This window comes from Chenopodium album, chromosome 14, assembly GCF_948465745.1.
Source record: "Chenopodium album chromosome 14, dcCheAlbu1.1, whole genome shotgun sequence".
Lineage (NCBI taxonomy): Eukaryota > Viridiplantae > Streptophyta > Magnoliopsida > Caryophyllales > Amaranthaceae > Chenopodium > Chenopodium album.
In genome coordinates, this window is record NC_137847.1 from 13896937 (window position 1) to 13915726 (window position 18790).

Sequence of the window (18790 nt, forward strand, 5' to 3'; positions counted from 1 at the left end):
ATGGGAGAGACAAGGAAAGCAGTGTGGTCCTGTTTCACCGTTTGAGAGAGAAAGAAAGAGAGAAAGAAAGAGAGGAGAAGGTGGCTATCCGGCTAAGGGTGGTGGTGTCTAGTGCCTGTGGGCTGTTTTTGGTGGGGGGCCAATAATATAGGGGAGGCAGTGGTGGTGAGCAAGGCAATAAGGAGACAAAACAATAAGACAACTTTTTCTAGCATTTTATTGGTCGCATTAATTTTTTTAGGTAGATTCAAGCCAAACTTGCTTCTAGACAATTTGAGTCATTCAATTCTGTATACAATTTGAATTGCAATGGGTGATTTGAATAGGATAGGCAGCACAAATCCATCTGAAGAGATATAAGAAGATGTAAGAAAACATAAAAGAGAGCTATAGGATGTAAGAAACAGATATATATATCATGCCAATTGCCATTTTAATCAACAAACAATCCTTAATTGTTATACAAAATATGAAAATTAATAAATGTTCGACCAAAAATTTGCCCAGATGTTAGTCCACATTCAAGAACAACATTGAGGCGAGTGTCATTCTTCATCATCATAATTGAACTTAACTGAATGAGATTGCAGATCAATGTGCCCTCCTCTGTAGCTTCCACGTTTTTTCTTAGTTTTCTCATGGCGAAAATCCCTATCGAGAATATAGGGAACGAAATCAATATAAACAGTAAAACATATTTATAATGTTCAAAATTCTTGAAGTCAACAATGCACAAGGTCTAATCAGGTATAAATAAGGTGATTATCAGGTCTTGAGTTCTGAAAAGTTCAGGTGAAGAAAACGGGCCCTAAAACTGTTTGGTTGCAAGCTATTCACAAAACTCCAGCAAGAGAGTAAATATGTAAATACGTGACGAATAAAATTGTCACTCAAGGAAAGATGAGTCCAGGATAGAAAGAATAGAAAAAGTATTGGACTAAATTCTCAAACAAGTCGATACTCAATAACTTAGCTTGAATGGAAAACAGTTAAACAGGGGCATTTGCAAATCAATATTCTCATAACTAAAAAGCAACAGAGGTAAAGAGGATAGGGGAGGAGTGGCTCTCTTAATGATATTCATTATACTTTTTATAGCAGTTGAAATATGAAGCCAGAATAATGCATATAACCCTTGATAGTATGAGCCTATAAGGTAAATAGAGCATTTCCATGTACATAGAAAAGCAGAGTAGGGATTTACCTTCCTCTAACTTGCCCCAAAACCTCCTGTGCTTTAGCACCGTAGCCACTATCTGCACCATCCTGTAAATAACATGGGGAAGGTGTTTAGACACACTACAGATACTTTGTAAGAATCACATACTCTAAATGGTCCAAATTAAAATACGAGATAAAGAAGATTAAAAGAACAATTCTGTATCACCAGACCTTTGCCCAATAAGAATTATCTTGAAGCCTTTCGTCTACAAATTCCACCTCCTCCTCTTTAACCCTCCGGAATGCATTTGCAGAAGTTCTTGGCTGCAAAATAAGCTTTAACCATCAGTTTTAGTTTCAATCATACAACATTTGATGTGGTAGAATTACAGCGACCATGCACATCCATTCTTCTGTGCACAGATCAAGTGATGAACTGATGATATATATAGAAAGACCAAGAGGGGAGGGAGTAAAATATAAATCACAATCCTGGTGAAAGGTAGTTCAACTAAACATCCACGGAACCACCAGCATAAGTCCCATTGAGATGAAGTCCAAGAGATTTAAAATATAAGCAGCCTAATCCCAATATAGATCAAACCTATTAGAATGGCAAAATCATGAACTATTCAGTAACTTCATTTTTTTTTTTTAAAAAGAGTAACTTGTTTTCATTCTAACGCAGCAAAAAATACCAGCACCCACCCCCCCCCCCCCCCAACAACCAAACACACACAAACAGACAGTACATATAAATAAAGGAAAAATTAATTACAGAATAACAAACACACACACAAAAAGGGTGGGTTTTAAGTGAAAAAAATTTGAGGGAAAAGGGGTGCAATTAGGAGAAATAAGGGTCACGTGCAAGGCACATGGGAGCCAACGTCGAAAAAGACACGGTCAATCTGAAAGTAGAGCATGGTTGTTCCTAACAAGAATTTTTAAAGTAAGGTTTCAATTTGTCAAAATAATTTTAAAAGGTTGTCTTACACAAAAAATGGTGTTTTAAAAGGTTGTCACCAACAAATTTTCCTACAGTAAAACAAAAGTATGTAGATGCTTGAGCCTACAACCTTGTGAAACTTGAACCATCACCATCAAACCAACCCAGGAAATGATCAAATGATGACATCTAAAAGAAAAATTAATAGACATCTCATTATGTGAATTAAAAAGAATAAGGGGAGTAAATAAAAAATTCCCTTCACCCCCCCCCCCCCCCCAAGTGCAAGTTGCAATCCATCTTCGACATCACCCTCCCAAAATTATCTTTGCCTCACCACCGACCACCAATAGCAACTTATATAAAAAACACTGCCCAACAAAGAAAAATAAAAATGTTTTCAAAAAGAGCAAAAAACCTCAAAATAAAACACGGGGGTTGTTAAACAACGCCCTCATTTTACGAGGTAACGCCCACACTTAAACATGAATAAACAAACATACCCTCGCGTGTATTCCATATTTTTCTTCCCTCTAACTCAATCTAACATACTCTCCTCCTAACAAACCACCACCGACCGCGAGCAAGGTATCGCCGGAGTTAAAGTTGTGGTTTTTTTTTAGGTGGAGGCCAAACGCCTTATTTGTTCGAAATTATTCGGGGAAAATGCCTGGATTGCAAGGAGATTCGAAATTCTAGGCGTTTCTCCCTTAGAATTTCGAAAAAATTCTAGGCGTTTCTTTTCCAGTTTTTATCATAACTTTTGATCTCAAAATCGGATTGAAACAAATAGCATATAGTTGGAAAGCTCTAGAAGTCTACTTTCCAACCCAATAAGAATCAATTCAACATCATTTATAAACTTAAAATAAGGTTGAAATAGTGCAACGGTGTTGGTTTTGAACCGAGTTTAATATTTCACCCATATATTAATATCTAGAAATGATATCGACCTTATTTTAATTAGTTGGAAAGTAGACCGTTAGAGCTTTCCAACGATACATTATTTGCCTTAATCCGAGTTAAGAATCAAAATTTATGATAAAAACAAAAGTCATAAAGAAACTGGAAAAGAAGCGCCAAAAATTCCAAGGGAGAAACACATAAAATTTTCGAATATCCTCTAGCTTTTCAAAAATTCTAGGCTTTTTTCCACATAATTTTGAAAAAAATTAGGCATTTGGCCTCAACCCAAAAATTAAAAAATTTGATTTTAACTCTGGTGATGACCTTGCCCTTAGTCGGTAGTGGTTTGTTGAGAGGAGAGAATGTTAGACTGAATTAGAGGGAAGAAAAACATGGAATTCCCACGAGGGTATATTCATCCAATCATGTTTAAGTACGTGCGTTGGCTGGTAAAAAATCAGTGAACCGCCAAAGGAGAGCAATAGTTCATATATCTCTTAAGTTCTTTACCATTAGAACGATGGAAACATGGGAAACTTCATTTAGTTGCTTCTGGTATCTTATTAAGTAAGCATTTCCTTTGCAAGCACAAAATGCAGCAATATAATACTCATTGTAGGGGTGTCTCAAGTCTTTAGTGATGTACTGCACGATCTGCACCCAAGACTTCATTAAGGATTTAACCATGGGTGAATGTTTTAAATATCACAGTGACAAGAATCAAGACATGGCCCACGGAATTAAGTCGGGGCGGATTAAATGGAGAGCATCCGCGAAAGTGTTATGTGACCGAAGCATTCCATTACAATTGAAGGGGAAATTCTATAAGGCTGCAATAAGACCAGTGTTACTCTGTAATCTATAGTACATAATAATCACTTTTGGTTTATGTGGATGACACAAGACCGGGGCTGCCATAAGATTTTTGTGGATGACACAAGACCGGAGCTGCCATAAGATTTTTGTGGATGACTATACGGAATAATATCTTTTGGTTTATGTGGCAGAGCCCACTTATGTGATTAAGACTTCAATTGATTGAGTGTCTCGTGTCTGAACAAAACTTCTATAACTTTCTCTTAAAATAGAGATTACAACCACCAATTAAATAGCTACACATTCCAAAGACTTTTTTCCTCAAACCACGTTACACAAATTACGTTCTCAAAAAAGAAAGGTGTAGGAACCTAGGACGCAGGTGAGCAACACGAAGATAGGAAGGTAATTTAACATTAATCCCTAACTAGTTAATTGACATGAATTGGAGAACTTTCCAACAAGCCATCAATATACAACAACATTGAGGCAATCCTGCAATAAAGTCAAGTGCATAATGCATCTTCAACCAAGGCACAATCACAAATGTGAGTATCTCTTCGTACTTTAAGCAGTTGCACCTCTCACTATTCTTGACAACATTAAGATCATACCTCATACTCCCTCCACTTTTAAATACTTGCTCCACTTTCTTTTTTCGGTCGTTTTAAAATACTTGCTCCATTTCCATTTAGAAATCTTTTACAATATTTAATTCATTAGTCTCACCTAGTAGACCCAACATAAATCATATTTTATTAATTTCATATTTTCTCTCCTCTAATTCTCTCAGCTACTTTTGTTTTTTACAATTTTTTTATTGTTCCCCCACCCCCCACTACCTCCACATTTTATTACTTTCTCCAATTTCTCCTAAAACTCCGCACACAGAGAAATGGAGCAAGTATTCAAAAACGAAGGGAATATTGCCCTATCCCTCATCGTAATTTTATATTTAGATCATATTCTAGGCAAAAGATCAAAGATATAATTTCACATATTCTCAAGGGACTACTTTCCCTTATAGGAGAAAAGAGAAAAGGAAGCAGGCAATACTGCAATCTTTAAGCCTCTTGTCTTGTCATGTCAAGATTTTTTAGGTTCTTTTTGGAAATGGTTTTGGAAATGGTGTTGGAAATGATCTAAAATTACACCACGCCATTCCCATGATAAACTATTATCTAACTAGAATTTGGTAATTTTGAGAAATATTATTTACAAAAAAAGGCAATGTCAATTATTTGCTATTCCACACAACATACACATTATATTGTAGTGTAACTCGCGAAAATGCTAGCTTGCAATTCTAAGCATTTCCAAGAACAATATAGCACGGTATAACAAGAATGTCAAGCTGTCAAGTCTCCTCAGCTCAAGCAGTCAGGGTCACATGTAATAGACAGTTAAGACATATTAATCATATATGAATTAAGATCAAGAATTCAGACCAATGCCAAAGACAGCACTATGTTGCGAATGCATACCTCAACTGAACCATTGAGCTGCCTTGTTTTATCCTTTTTATGGGACTCTTTTTCACCGTCTTCCAAGACTCCATTGGCAGATCCATTAGGTGTTTTTGGCAGAATGGTTCCATTTGATTGATCTAGATCCTCTATCTTCCTACGCTTAGAGTAATCAAGTGCTGCCTTTTCAGCACAGTCAGTCTCATTTTCATCTGATGAGGACTTCTTTCTCTTTTTTGAACTTTTTTTCTCTTTATCAACCTCTGTAGTCTCTACAGATGAACCATTGGGAATCAAAGTATTTTCTTTCTTTTTCTTATTTTTGGACTTCTCTTTCTTCTCTTCTTGTGTAACATCAGATTTTTCTAATGTTTCTTTGTCCTCTTTCTTTTCCTCCAGAGATTCTTCCTTACGCTTCTTCTTCTTGTCCTTGGATTTCTTTTCAAATTCGTTTGGCACACTCAAAGAAACATCTTCAGGGTTTTCTGAGGGTTTTGGGTGAGTTTCCTCAGCAATTTGAGCAGAAAAATCACTAGCACTTTTGCTTTTCTTTTTCTTCTTTTGTTTTACACCAACATCATCAACACGGCCTTCATCACCTCCATTTTCCTTTTCCAAAGATGCAACACCATTTAAACTTCCATCCTTTTGGTCAGTAGTTTTCTCAATGGTGGCACAATCACTAACTTTAGCATCATCCCTGTGCACAGTGGAAACACAAGTAGCATTAGGACACAGACTCTTGACCCAAGTAACCAACTAAACGAACATGTTATTAAGACCAGACAACACAGAATCTTGACCGAAGTAAACTACCTAAACAACCACAATAACAAGAGCAGGAAACACAGTATTAACACAGACCCTTGAAGGTGACAAAAGCATGATCAATCCTACCACTGTAAAACCAAAATAATCAACAAACACCACCAACAACATATTTTATCCAAGAGGTTATGGAAATCCAACGATGACCGTTGACCATACAAGGCCACACCAAAAGGCACAAAAATTTACCAGCCAACACAAGAAATTTGACTTGTAATACACATAACAAACATTTTCTTGAACTCTTTCCTGAAATAAAGAACAGAACACACAAACAAACATACTATAACATAAATACCTTAACACCAACAATTAATTTCCAAATATTAACAGCAATCAATAACATTTCGAAACAATTCCAGGATCAGCAATCTAGGACAACATTAATCAATTTATAAATCATTATACATGAAATGAGCCACAACTTAAAAACTGTAGCAGTATTCCACATTAATAAGCAACTTTCAACCTACCTCAACTTTAAAAACTGGTAACACATCTCTTCCAAATTGAGCAAACAGCTCTTCCAACTCTCCTTCTGCAAATTCGAAATCACAAATCAGGGACAAAAACTGAGCAAATCCCATTACAAATTAAGCTTTTAAAAAACCTAAAATCAAATTTGCAAATTCAAGACAAAAATATGAACAAACCCCATTACAAATTCAGCTCAAAAAAAACCCAACAATCAAATTTGCAAATTAAAGACAAATTTTGAACAAACCCCATTACAAATTAAGCTCCAAAAAACCCCAAAATCAATTAAAGAAAAAAAAAATTGAACAAAACCCATTACAAATTAAGCTTCAAAAATTCAACAAAAACTGAAAAATTAACCAAACCTCAACATCAGCCTCTTTGTGGAACTTCTTAAGAGATTTGGAGAAGCCATTAAGTTCTAAGAATTGACAAATGGATTGAAGAAGAAGTTTCCTCTGTTCAGGAGTGAGTGAAATCAGGGATTTAGCGCCATTTTTATGATCGAGCTTGATGTTAGACATTGAATTGAGGATAACTTGACGAGGTTTGAAAGAGGTGAAGAGAGTGGAAAAGGGAGGTGCGGCTTCTCCTCTGCTCTTCTTGTTGTTCCTCTCACAGTCCTGCATGTAGGTTAAGGCTACGCTCGAGAAGAGAGATAGAGGGGGTTACGAAGGTTCTAGTAGTTAGGGTTTTAGGGTGTTTCTTCGGTGCTAGTTTCCGATTTACAATATTTTTATGGAAAAATTGCGCAAAATAATTCTAATTGTGTCTGATTCGTTCAAAATAATTTTAATTTTACTTATTTTTAATAATCCGAACACGTTACCAATAGTCTTAACTGATAATTTAACTTGTTATAACAAGTTACCAAACACGTGCAATAGCCGAAAGGGGTGGGTGCCAGAGAGGGTGGTTGGCTGATGGGGTGGTATTTTAATTAATTAAAGAAAATTTGGCAAAAATAATCTCAACGTTCACCCATTCGCTCAAAATAATCTCAACTTTGAATTAATTTTAAATAATCCGTGGAAGTTGTTCTTATTTGATAATTGTTTTTCATTTAATCATCAAAGAAGAGCAAAATATAACCTTGTGTGTATGGTATATCCGGAAGTATATAACAATTTCTCTCTAAACTGAATTTTGGGGGTCATTAGCTCAAAAAGATCCCAACCGGTCACCCAACCTGTTATATCAGAAAAATGTGACACGTGTCAACACGTGATTGGTTAAAAAATTAAAAAAAACTTCCAAAAAAAAAAAAAATCAACCCCAGCCATCAACCACCACCCTCACCCCAGCCCATCACACCCAGATCTGCTTCCGGAGTAGGGGTGTCCATTATTCAGATAAAAACCGAAATCCAATCCAATCCAAACCGAATTATTAATTCGGATTGGATCCAAACTTTGAATCGGATCGGATCAGATTGAATTTTTTTTGAAAATTCGGGTTTTCGGATCGGATAAGATTGACCTTGTTTGGATCCAAAAAACCAAATTGACCGAAATATGAAACCATGCTTTTACAAATAAGGATATATTATATTGATCATGTAAAATTTTATTGATAATTACATTAACATAAATAATGTAAAATTATGTTTTTAATATTTGTATTAGCCATGAAGAACTATGTATTTAAGACTAGGCTTTTTATAATCACTAAAATCCCTAAAATTTTGGCAATGTATTTTAATTCGGATTTTCAAATCGGATCCAAATAACCGAATATTAATTCGGATTGGATTCATAAGAAATTCGGATCGGATTAGATTTAAAAATCAAAAACCGAATTTTATTTCGGATCGGATTGGATTTGGCCTAAATCTAAACCGAAAACCGAATAGGCACCCCTATTCCGAATATCCTAACCACCACCAGCAACCTCCTTCACGCCGGCACCGGCTCTCAGACCATCCCTCCCTTACGCCGTCGCCGGCACTTCTCTCCTCCTTCCCCCTAAATCACCTAATCTCCATCGCAATCTGAAACCCTAAAAACACCCAACCCATCGCACAAACCCCCTAAATCGCCGCTCCCTCACTCTTGGAACCCTAGCACTAGGGTTCTGAGGGCGGGGGAGCGGTGATTTGGGGGGTTTGTGCGGTGGGATGGGTTTTTCTTTAAGGGTTTCGGGTTTAGAGTAGGAGGTTTGGGGGAAAAAGCGTTAGGAAAGGCGGTGCTGACGATAGGGGAGGGGGTCTGGCTGCGTCGGTGAGGAAAGGGGTATGGGCTGTGCCGGTGGGAGGAGGGACGTGGGTCGTGGTGGGGTTGTCGTGGGTTAAGGCTGGGTGTTTCTATTTTTTTTTTATTTTCAACTTTTTACGTAGTGACACGTGTCACAAAAACCAAAAAAATAAAAAATTACCTTTTTAACCGGTTACCGGTCACTTGGGATCATTTTGAGCGAATGACCCCCAAAGTTCGGATTATTTAAAAATAATCTAAAGTAGGGATTATTTTGAGTGAACGGGCGAAAGTTGAGACTATTTTTACCAATTTTTCCATTAAGGAATTATATTAGTTTTTTTATTTTTCCTTAAAAAATTTAACTTTTTATTTATTTTTTATTTTATTTATTTGACCAATCACATGTCGACATGTGTTAAGTAACTGTTTTTTTTTTTTTTTTTTGAGAGAAAGAAACACATGTTAGGTAAATTGTTATAACAAGTTAGATAATTCGTTAGTACAATTTGAAACGAATTGACATTAAGTTCGGATTACTAGAAGCAAATTCATATCAAAGTTCGTAACCCTTGCTGTAATACCCCGTATTTTTATACGTATTTGATTTAAAATAAGTATTTTGTGTGTGAGATATTTAAATAATTTGAAAAGAATTATTTATGATATTTTAATTATTTATTTTAAACAAGTTTGGAAATATTTTATAAAAGGAAAGTTTTATTTAATTAACAATTTTATTAAGTTGGAATTTAATTTAGGAAAGTTTTATTTTAGTAAAATTTTATTAGGAAAGGTTAAAAAAAGGGAAGTTTAGGTAAGGAGGGTTTCTAGAGAAAGGGGTATAAATATTCAACACTTGGACAAATTAAACCTTGCCTAGAGTGGAGAAAACCCAAGGTAAACTTTCTCTCCCTTCTCCTTTATTTTCTTTTCTTTTCCCCCTTCCCCTTTTATTTTGGCCGGCTGGCTCCACCACTACGCACCACCGGCCGCCACCACAACGGCTGCTGCCTTGCGGGCTGTCGGAAAAAAAAAATTATCTTTGTTTTTAAATTTTGTTTAAACCTTAGATCTAACTATAAACTAAGGGTTTTGTGTTAATATTATGATGATTGATATTATGTATGGTGTAATTAAATTTTCAAATTTTAATTCTAATTAAAAAAAAAGCCCCAATTTTGAAACCCTAGATTCATAAATAATTAATTATTGAAGGATTATGATTTAGGGTGGTTTAAACCTTTAATTTAAGTGTTTTAAAGCCTAATTACAGCAAGTTTTTATTAATATATATTGCTGAAATTTTTGGTAGTATACTAAAAATCAAGTTTCTTTAAGGAACTTTAATTACCCATTAATTGGGATTAAAGTATGAGGTTTTAAATAAAATTTCAGCTTGTTTTAATTAAATTATGAGTGGTTTAATAAGAGTATATATTGCTGGAAATTTGTGTAGAGTGGATTTTAATGCTGTATTATTATTTTAATTTATAGGAGACTTTGAAGTAAGTGATTTCTATTAGTCGTGGCGATATTAAGATCGTATTCAAGATACGTTCGCGTACTTAGTATATTTTTGATGATATAGTGGCATGCTAGATGTGATTAATTAATTCCAAATAGTATCATGCTAGATTATGATTGGAAATTGTGAATTGGTTATTATTGGTGATTGAATTATGAAGCATGATTATTGGTGGATGGATTATTGATTTGGAAATAATAGTTTGGCATGTTGATTATGAACTACACTTTTATTTATGGCATGATAGAAAGCATGTTTAATTAAACTAAATGTTTAATTTGGTTTGGAATATTAAAAGGGAATTTTATATTGGTTCATATAATTTTTATTGATGCTATAAGCATGGGAAAAGAGCTATGTAAGTGTCTATGTACACGAGGAATAAATTGTATGTTGGTGCCTTAGTGCACTTAAGGTGTTTTAACACCTAGGGATAGGATTTTAGCGCATTAAGCGTTTAAGGTGTCTTTGGCACCGAGATAGATTTAAAAAAGATTCAACATTAAATATTATGTGGTCACTAATTATTCAAGAATTAAATTGGAGTGTTTAATTGTTTGAATAATTATTATGATTGTATGATTATGGTTTGAGAGTCATCACGAAGTTTAATAACATGTAAATAACGTAAAGTGAAAGAGATTACGCACCAAAACTCTTGGAACGTATATAATTTGAGTATGAAAATATAGGGGGAGTTATGGGGTTTTATATTTAACCATAACTTCTACTGGGAGTACAGGACGCTGTATTTTCCTTTTTATTATGCGCAGGAATTCTGCCACTTACGAGTGGTTCTTTTATACTGGCATGGTTAACTCTCGTGTTAGTACCCCTTTATTAGGGAAGGTTAGGGGGGAAACCCGTTCGATGCGTAATCAAAACTAAATTGTAATCCCCCATATTTTTAATATTTTATAAATGAAATTTTATTTTATTTATAATATTTATTTGTATTTTTCCGGAATTTATTCTACAAGTTTCAAACTATTCTGGGTTGATAAACGATTTTATTACAAAGAAATTTTTATGAACCTACCTTCTATAATTTATGCCCATACAAACAAAGTCTAGTCCATTTCATTTATTTAATTGACCCATTATTTCATGAGCCCCAATATTTCTACTTACCCTACAACTCTCTCTCCTATAAATACCCCATTAATCCCCAAAATTTTTCCCACACAAAAGGTTAGTCTTACTTTCTTTTCTCTTTATTTTATTTTTTATTTATTTTTCCTTTATTTTACTTTTTCTTTTCTTTTTCCTTTTTCTTTCTTTTTTTGTTTTTTTTTCTTTTCTTCCTTCTTTACGTGGGCTATTGCTCACTTTGCTGCCACCACTTGTGCTTGCCGGAAACCGACGCCGACGCCCTGACCGCCGGTGATCAACCACCAACCCGGCCTCCCACCGTGGCTGGTCTTGTCTTCCTCTTCTTCTTTTCCCCTTATTTCTATTTCTATTTGCATAATTATATAAGTATTGTTTTGGGTTTTTGATTTAATTGTTTGAAATTGATATAATTAGTATCAAATCTATATTTTGATGGTAAAAGGTTATAATTTCAGATTATATACATGTTTTAATTTTTCAGATTTTATGAATTATTAACCTAGGGTTTTAATTTATTTAAATTAGGATTTTAGGGTTCTTATGATCAATTAAATTGGGGCTTTTGTTCCTATTGAATTTCTATTGATTAATTGAGCATAAAAACATGTTTTTAATGAAGTTTTAATGAGTTTTAAATCAAGTTATATTGCTGTAAATTTGATTGTTTGGGTATTGATTGAGATCTTATTGTTTGGTTTAGGAGAGGACTTTATTGAAGGTGATTTCTAGTTAGTAAAGTGGCATACCAACTTGCTTACTCAAGGTACGTACGAGTTACGAAACCTTGCCTTTAGATATATATTTAAGGATGTATCGAGAACCTAGTATCATGTATAGAGAAGACTGGGCTAAATTGTTTGATTATACATTGTGATTTCCGTATATTGTGTATGAGGCATGTTTGAGATATAAGTATATGACTACGGTTGTGGGTGATGTATAAGTGATTGTTTTATCAATTGGATATGTTATAATTAATTAAAGGTTATGGATTCTTGGTTGTTTATAAGTGGAATTAATTTTGATAATGGTTCCATGAGGTTAATTTTTAATACTCTTTCATGAATTAATTATGATTTGAGTAGAGGGAGTTTATTAAAGTCTTTTAAGACTAGGTTCGGGATTGGAAGTGCTCTATGCACTTAAGGTGTTTATACACCGAGGTAGTTAAAGGATTTAATACTAAATATTGTTTGCCACTAATAAATCAAGAATTGAATTAGAACTTTGGATTGCTTGGAATGATGTGATATTTGATTGATTATATTGTTTTACATATGAGTCATCACCAATTCTAAACTTTTAAATCACGTAAAGTGCAAGATGGATGAGCAATAAAACTCTGGATTTGTGCACATCTAGAGTATTGACAATCAGGGGGTTGGGGTACACGGGGTATTAGCCGTGCACTTTTCTAGAGGCCGTCTGATCTACGAGTCTCTTATTTCAAATACTTTTCAAAAACTAGGAGTTAGATGAGATCTCATACTAGCTACGGTCACGGAGTGGCGCCCATGGTCGTTGGATGTTTTATTGATGTTTCCGAAAGGAGGCATGGGGTTTTTCTTTTATTGATGTTCCAAATGGAGCATGAGATGGACAATCTTGTCTATTGCTTAATCCAATGAATAAAATGAAATGATTTAATTACTATTAACTAGTGACGTCTTAGTAAAACTGATAATTGAGTCGTGTGTTGAGTCTATAATATAATGATGCGTGATGATTGATTATTAGTAGCATGTTAGGGATTTCTTATTATATTTCGCAGCTTGTATGTACTCAGCCTTGCTGATTGCGTGCTTTGTGTGTCTTTCTTTGGTCATGGCCTTCGCCTTTCAATGACCCTGTGACGATCCAATTTTTACACTTGTAATATTGGGGAGCAGATTAACCACATGTTCTTACACATGAAACATTCGCATCTAGGTGGTGGGATTTTAAGTGGAGTGTTGGTTGCTTTTCACAACTTATTTTGCTACTTACTTTTGAATTCATTAAACTCGGTTTCATTTTATAATACTTTTACTAATTTGGGTTTTGAACAAGGGCCTTAATGGTTCCAAGTTGTAAGATTTAATTTGGATTTGTTTATTGGTTTTGAAACTTATTTATAACTGAATTGGTTTTTCCACTGCTAATTTTTGAAATAGCCTTAACGTTTGAACACGTGGCGGTAGCACGCCAGTAATTCTCTTGGATTTTGTTCAGGGAACTTACAGGTTTAAAGAGAGAATTATTGGAGTGTTACATAAATAAATTATTTAGTTACTTAGTTAAGAAGTTTTGTTGTATGTTGTGTGCTTGAAAACAAGTGCAACAAGGTAAGTTGTGTGTTGATAGGTAAAAGCATGTTAGTGTGTTTAATTACGCTTATGTACTCAGCTTTGCTGATTGTGTGTTTGTGTGTTTTTGGCCTTGTCTTTACCTTGGCCTTATGATGACCTATTTTTAATGGAGAGTAATGGAAACAAGTAGAGAGAAGCTTTTCAGGTGATGAAGCATATTCATGATGGGCATGAGTGAAGAGCGAATCATGCTAGTTTCCATAAGTTTATGATGTGTTATTGCTTTAATTACATTATAATATTATTGTTGCGAGACTAACATAAAGGTTTTAAGATTTGATTTGGTTTTGTTAAGGGCCTACAATGGTTCCAAGTTGTAGGTTTGATTTTGTTTTACTTTGGTTTGACTTTACTTCCATGAGTTGACTTTTTAAGTTGAGTCGTTTTAAATAATTTTAAGGAGAGTCTTCCGCTGTGTGTCTTTGATAGTTGCCTTAGCCGTTTTCACGGTGGCGGTAATATCTTAGATTTTCCTATTTAAAGTTTTAAACAGGGCAAAACAGGTATTTTAAGAGAAAGGAATTTCTAGGGTGTTACACTTGCCCCTTCCCACGAACAACCTTAGCAACCTGCAGCTTTTCCTTCCCCAAATTCCCCCACCGCGACGCGCCACCCTCGTCCCCTTTCCCCGATCCACCGATATACGCCCCTCCCTCTCCGAACCGACCCCTTCCCCTATTCGTCGTCCCCCAAAACTATAAACCGTACCCTATCCAAAACAACCTAGAAAACCAAAAACAACGAACCTAAAAACCAAACAGAAAGGGGAGAGGGGTGGGCTCTACCGGCGGTGGAGGGGAGAATTGAGCCAGCGGGATAGGGGGAATGGGACAGCTAGGCCCCGATCGTCGGTGGTTGTGGTCAGGCTGGCCTGAGGGCGGTGGTGGTTGGATTGGTGATTTTTTAAAAACATTTTTAAAGTTAATTAAATAAATAATTAAACCAATAATATAAATTAAAATTAAACTTATTTTTGGCCAATTATGTAATGACACGTGTAAATTAAACTTTTAAAAAAAAATTACCTATTCAACAGGTTACTGATCGCCTTGGACCATTAGAAGCAAATTCATACAAGTATTAAAGTTCTGATTATTAAAAAATAATCAAAAGTTGGGATTATTTTGGGCAAATGGAGCAAAATTGGGATTATTCCTGTCATTTTTTCCTAAAAAATAGTTTGAATTATTTTGGATGGATGAGGTAAAGTTTGGATTATTTTAAACAAATTTTTCTATTTTTAATTAATGTTTTTTTTTTTTTAAAATTACTCCCTTTGTTTGGAAATAATCCACACACTCATTACCCTTTTCACATGAAATAAATCATGTTCCATACTTCCATCGATTACATTAAGATAAAAATAAATAAATAAAAAATTGACACAATAAAAAAAAATAATAATAATAAATGATAATTTTAAAAAATCTATAAATATTACTAAAGTAACAACCGTTGACATCATCACATTTTTTCAAATTGTACACGTGTCAACTTTTCTTTCATTTTTTTCCGCCTAAACTTTTTTTTTCCTTTCATATTTTTTTTTTAAAAAATAAAATCTAAATATTGATTGCAAAGTAGTTTAATACAATACAATAAACTTTTTAGTTTTCAATTTTTATTACCTTTTCTTTTAAGAATCTTTTAAAAATCTTAAGGAAAACAAATATCAACCTTTTTATATATGTGATTATTCCATCTTATTACAAAGTTCGCTAAATTTAATTGTAGACGAGAATTTTCTTTTGTTTTTATTATTTTAATTTTTGTAGTTTGATTTATGTTAATAATATCATATGTAATACAAAGATTTTACATATTATAACTGATATGTCTTTAAAATTTACACAATTATAAATTCTTTTAATATATCCGTGCATCGCACGGGAGTTCATCTAGTAAAATAACTATATTAGTCCCGTGAGATGCACGGATTTCTTTAATACATAGTATATTTTATGCATTCTTACCTCGTATCAGAAAAATTATAGAGATATAAACATTAGTTGTAAATACTAATTTTATAAAATTAATTTTGAAGAAGAACAAACTGAATATGAAAATTAGAGAATATACAAAAAAGTTAGATTTGTACTTGTAGACACCCAAATGTGTCTCCCCAAAACCAAACCCAGTGATGAATACCTTTCACGTCATTTGATTATCGAACAAGGTAAAAGTGTGAAAGGCCTAGTGATGTGGATGTTTTTATTAAAATGTTTCTTTTTCTGTTTTCAAAAATATTTATTTTCTTACTCTATTTATGAAAAATAGTCAGTCCAATTTGGTTTGGTTTATGATAAGGGTCCAATAATAGTGTAGTTGGATTGGGCTCGAAAAGAGCTTTCCAACGATATATTATAAGCCCAATTCCGATAAATAATAAGGAAGTTATGGATTAAATTAAGTTGGGCCCGAAATGATTTTTATATGTGGCTCAATGATCTAGAGGAGGACCAATTAATTATTATTCCTAAATTTGTTAGGATTGATTTTAATCTTCTAGAATATTTGGAAGGTTCCTTTTTAATTCTAATGGGATTATGATTGATAATTATATTTTAAAGAGTTTTATTTGGAGTAAAATAAGTGTTTTATCACAAAACCCGATTTTAACGCGGAATTTGCTGCTTAATCATATTAAGAGGAGGATTCCGTACAAAAGCGCGTTTTATCTTTTAATTAGCGCCAAACGACAAAGGCTGTCGCCTTGCGCTAACATCTGTTGTCTGGCGCTAAGCTTGTCGCCTGGCGCTGATGTCTGTCGCCTGGCGACAGATGCTAGTTTTATTCCGAATGGGACTTGATATGATTCCGTGCAATTTTTCCTATAAATAGGGGTCGTACCTCCTCTGTTTTCATTCATTCATCAATAATCATCAATTATTCACAACAATCATCTGTCTCTCTCTCTCTCTAAAAGCTAGAAGCTTTCTCTCTCTATTCTTTCTCTAAACCTTCCCTTTTACAAAATTCCACATACATTAGCTCTAGACACACCTAGCCAAGTTCGAGGTTGCCTTCGCCCTAGACGTGAAAGGTTTATAATTTCTGAGGGTTTGGTCCCAAATCTATTTCGATTATTTAATTTAATTGTTTGTTTATTATTTTTCCTTGAAGTTACTAACGCGTGTATTTTGTTATTAGAAAGAGGTACGAGGCATCCAAGTAAATAATTTAATTGCTTTATTGATCTTTTGATATAGAAATCATGCTTAGAATATTTTGTTGATTCCTAGTATCATGTTAGGATGTTATATTGCTTCCTAATATCATGTTAGGGTTAACTAATATTTCTGATATCATGTATGTTTATGATACTTCCTATTTTTTTCCTTATAGCATGTTAGTATCATGTTAGGGCTAAAGTTTTGATTTTTAATGTTTAGTGACATGCTAGGGTTTGTTATTAATCTTGTTAGTATCATGCCTAGGATCTTGCTATTACTATTAAGCTTTGATGATGATGATTATTTTATGTTGCTTGATATATATTTTTATTGTTATTACTTGATCACGCCCTCTCTTGCAGGATTAAAGGGAATTTGTACTTGTAATCACGCTTAATAAGATAATTAATAATCTTGTTTAGGCTAATATGAATATAATTCAAGTGATCACCAATAATAGTTTTGTTTGTGCATTAATATTCAACCAACATAGATAAACAGGTTAGGATTAATCTATTGATTGCATGTTAGTCAGAAAGCGCACATGAATACGAGAAGAATGAAGTAGAGGCCTATTATTAGGGCAGGTTCAATCTCTTTTAGGTTGGATTTGTACCTTCATCCCCGAAATTCCAGTCATGGTTCCAGACCTATTGGAGTTAACGATCTCCTGGATCGTTAAGGGGTGTAACCTTCACCCTGTGGACGGTTTACAAGTTCCTAAAACTCGTTGGCGACTCTTTTACTCTAGCTTCCTTCCCTTTGGACGCCACCATGCTTAAGTGTATGATCACAGTGGGGCTTAAGTGTGGGATGCTTGAAATATTCCCTACAGTACTATACGATTTTAATTAAGAAAATATGATTTTAAACTTGAAATATATAAAGGAAAATAGAAAAAATAAATATATACATCAAAGTATTTTGTTCGATGAAGCATAAGGGAAAGATACATTAGATATCAATAGTTGGTGATAGAAGAAAAACAAAAAAAATTAAAGAATATAGATAAATTGAGAGGGGGAGAAATTAAATTTGAAATTTAAATCCAAATAAAATATAATGACAACATATTTTATTTAGGCGGGAAAAATTTTCTTATAAATTTGCCATGTGGACAATATGATGTCAGCGGTTTCTAGTTTAGTAATATTTATATTAATTTTTTTTAATAAACGATAATTTTTAAAACTAAAAATATACTTCGTCAAATCTAAATAATTATTATTAGTCTGTTATTTCTTTTTATTCATGTCAAAGTTAGTCAAATATTGTGATTTTTTTTTTCCCTTCAAAAAAAAATATTGTGATTTTTTAATAATTTGTACTTCTAATAATGCCAAATTTTTTAATAATAACTATTATGTTTAAAGAAGATTTCTTTATTTGCAAATAACTTAAAAGTCCAAGTATTTGCTCGAATTATTTCTGCATGTAATTTTTGTGATGTATGCAGGAAACTACAGAGTAGTAGCCTTTTATCAATGTTGCTCAATTATGATTTTGAGGGTCCTTTTATCATAAACCAAGGTATTTCTTAGCACAAAGAACAAGGCATTTATATATATATATATATATATATATATATATATATATATATATATATATATATATATATATATATATATATATATATATATATATATATATATATATATATATATATATATATATATATATATATATATAGCTCCATAATAATGTTTTTGAGCAAACCAAAACCTACATAAATTGCCTAAGTTTATTGTTGTGATTGACCCCCTCAAAACCACCTACATGGCTATGCCAGTTGCCAACTACCTACGCGAACATGCGCGGTTGTGGCACACTCTT

At 33.6% G+C, this 18790-nt stretch overlaps 1 protein-coding gene across 1 annotated transcript; it reads right to left on the reverse strand.

The window, feature by feature from the left end:
• Positions 1–395: 395 nt before the first annotated feature.
• Positions 396–7248, reverse strand: LOC145578974 (uncharacterized). The gene is made up of 6 exons (XM_081636269.1): positions 6969–7248; positions 6600–6664; positions 5317–5998; positions 1393–1485; positions 1205–1266; positions 396–651 (listed from the first exon to the last, which is right to left on the reverse strand). The coding sequence occupies exons 1-6, from the start codon at positions 7230–7232 to the stop codon at positions 546–548; spliced, it is 1272 nt and encodes a 423-aa protein (XP_081492395.1). The 5' UTR covers positions 7233–7248; the 3' UTR covers positions 396–545.
• Between the last annotated feature and the right edge of the window lie 11542 nt (positions 7249–18790).

Bases quoted from the DNA above. Each gene is read 5' to 3' on its own strand.
- LOC145578974 (XM_081636269.1), bottom strand. From the start codon at position 7,232: ATGCAGGACTGTGAGAGGAACAACAAGAAGAGCAGAGGAGAAGCCGCA. The intron at 5,999-6,599 runs GTAGGTTGAAAG...CACTGTGCACAG, and splicing joins TACCAGTTTTTAAAGTTGAG to GGATGATGCTAAAGTTAGTG. The intron at 1,267-1,392 runs GTCTGGTGATAC...TGTTATTTACAG, and splicing joins ATAATTCTTATTGGGCAAAG to GATGGTGCAGATAGTGGCTA.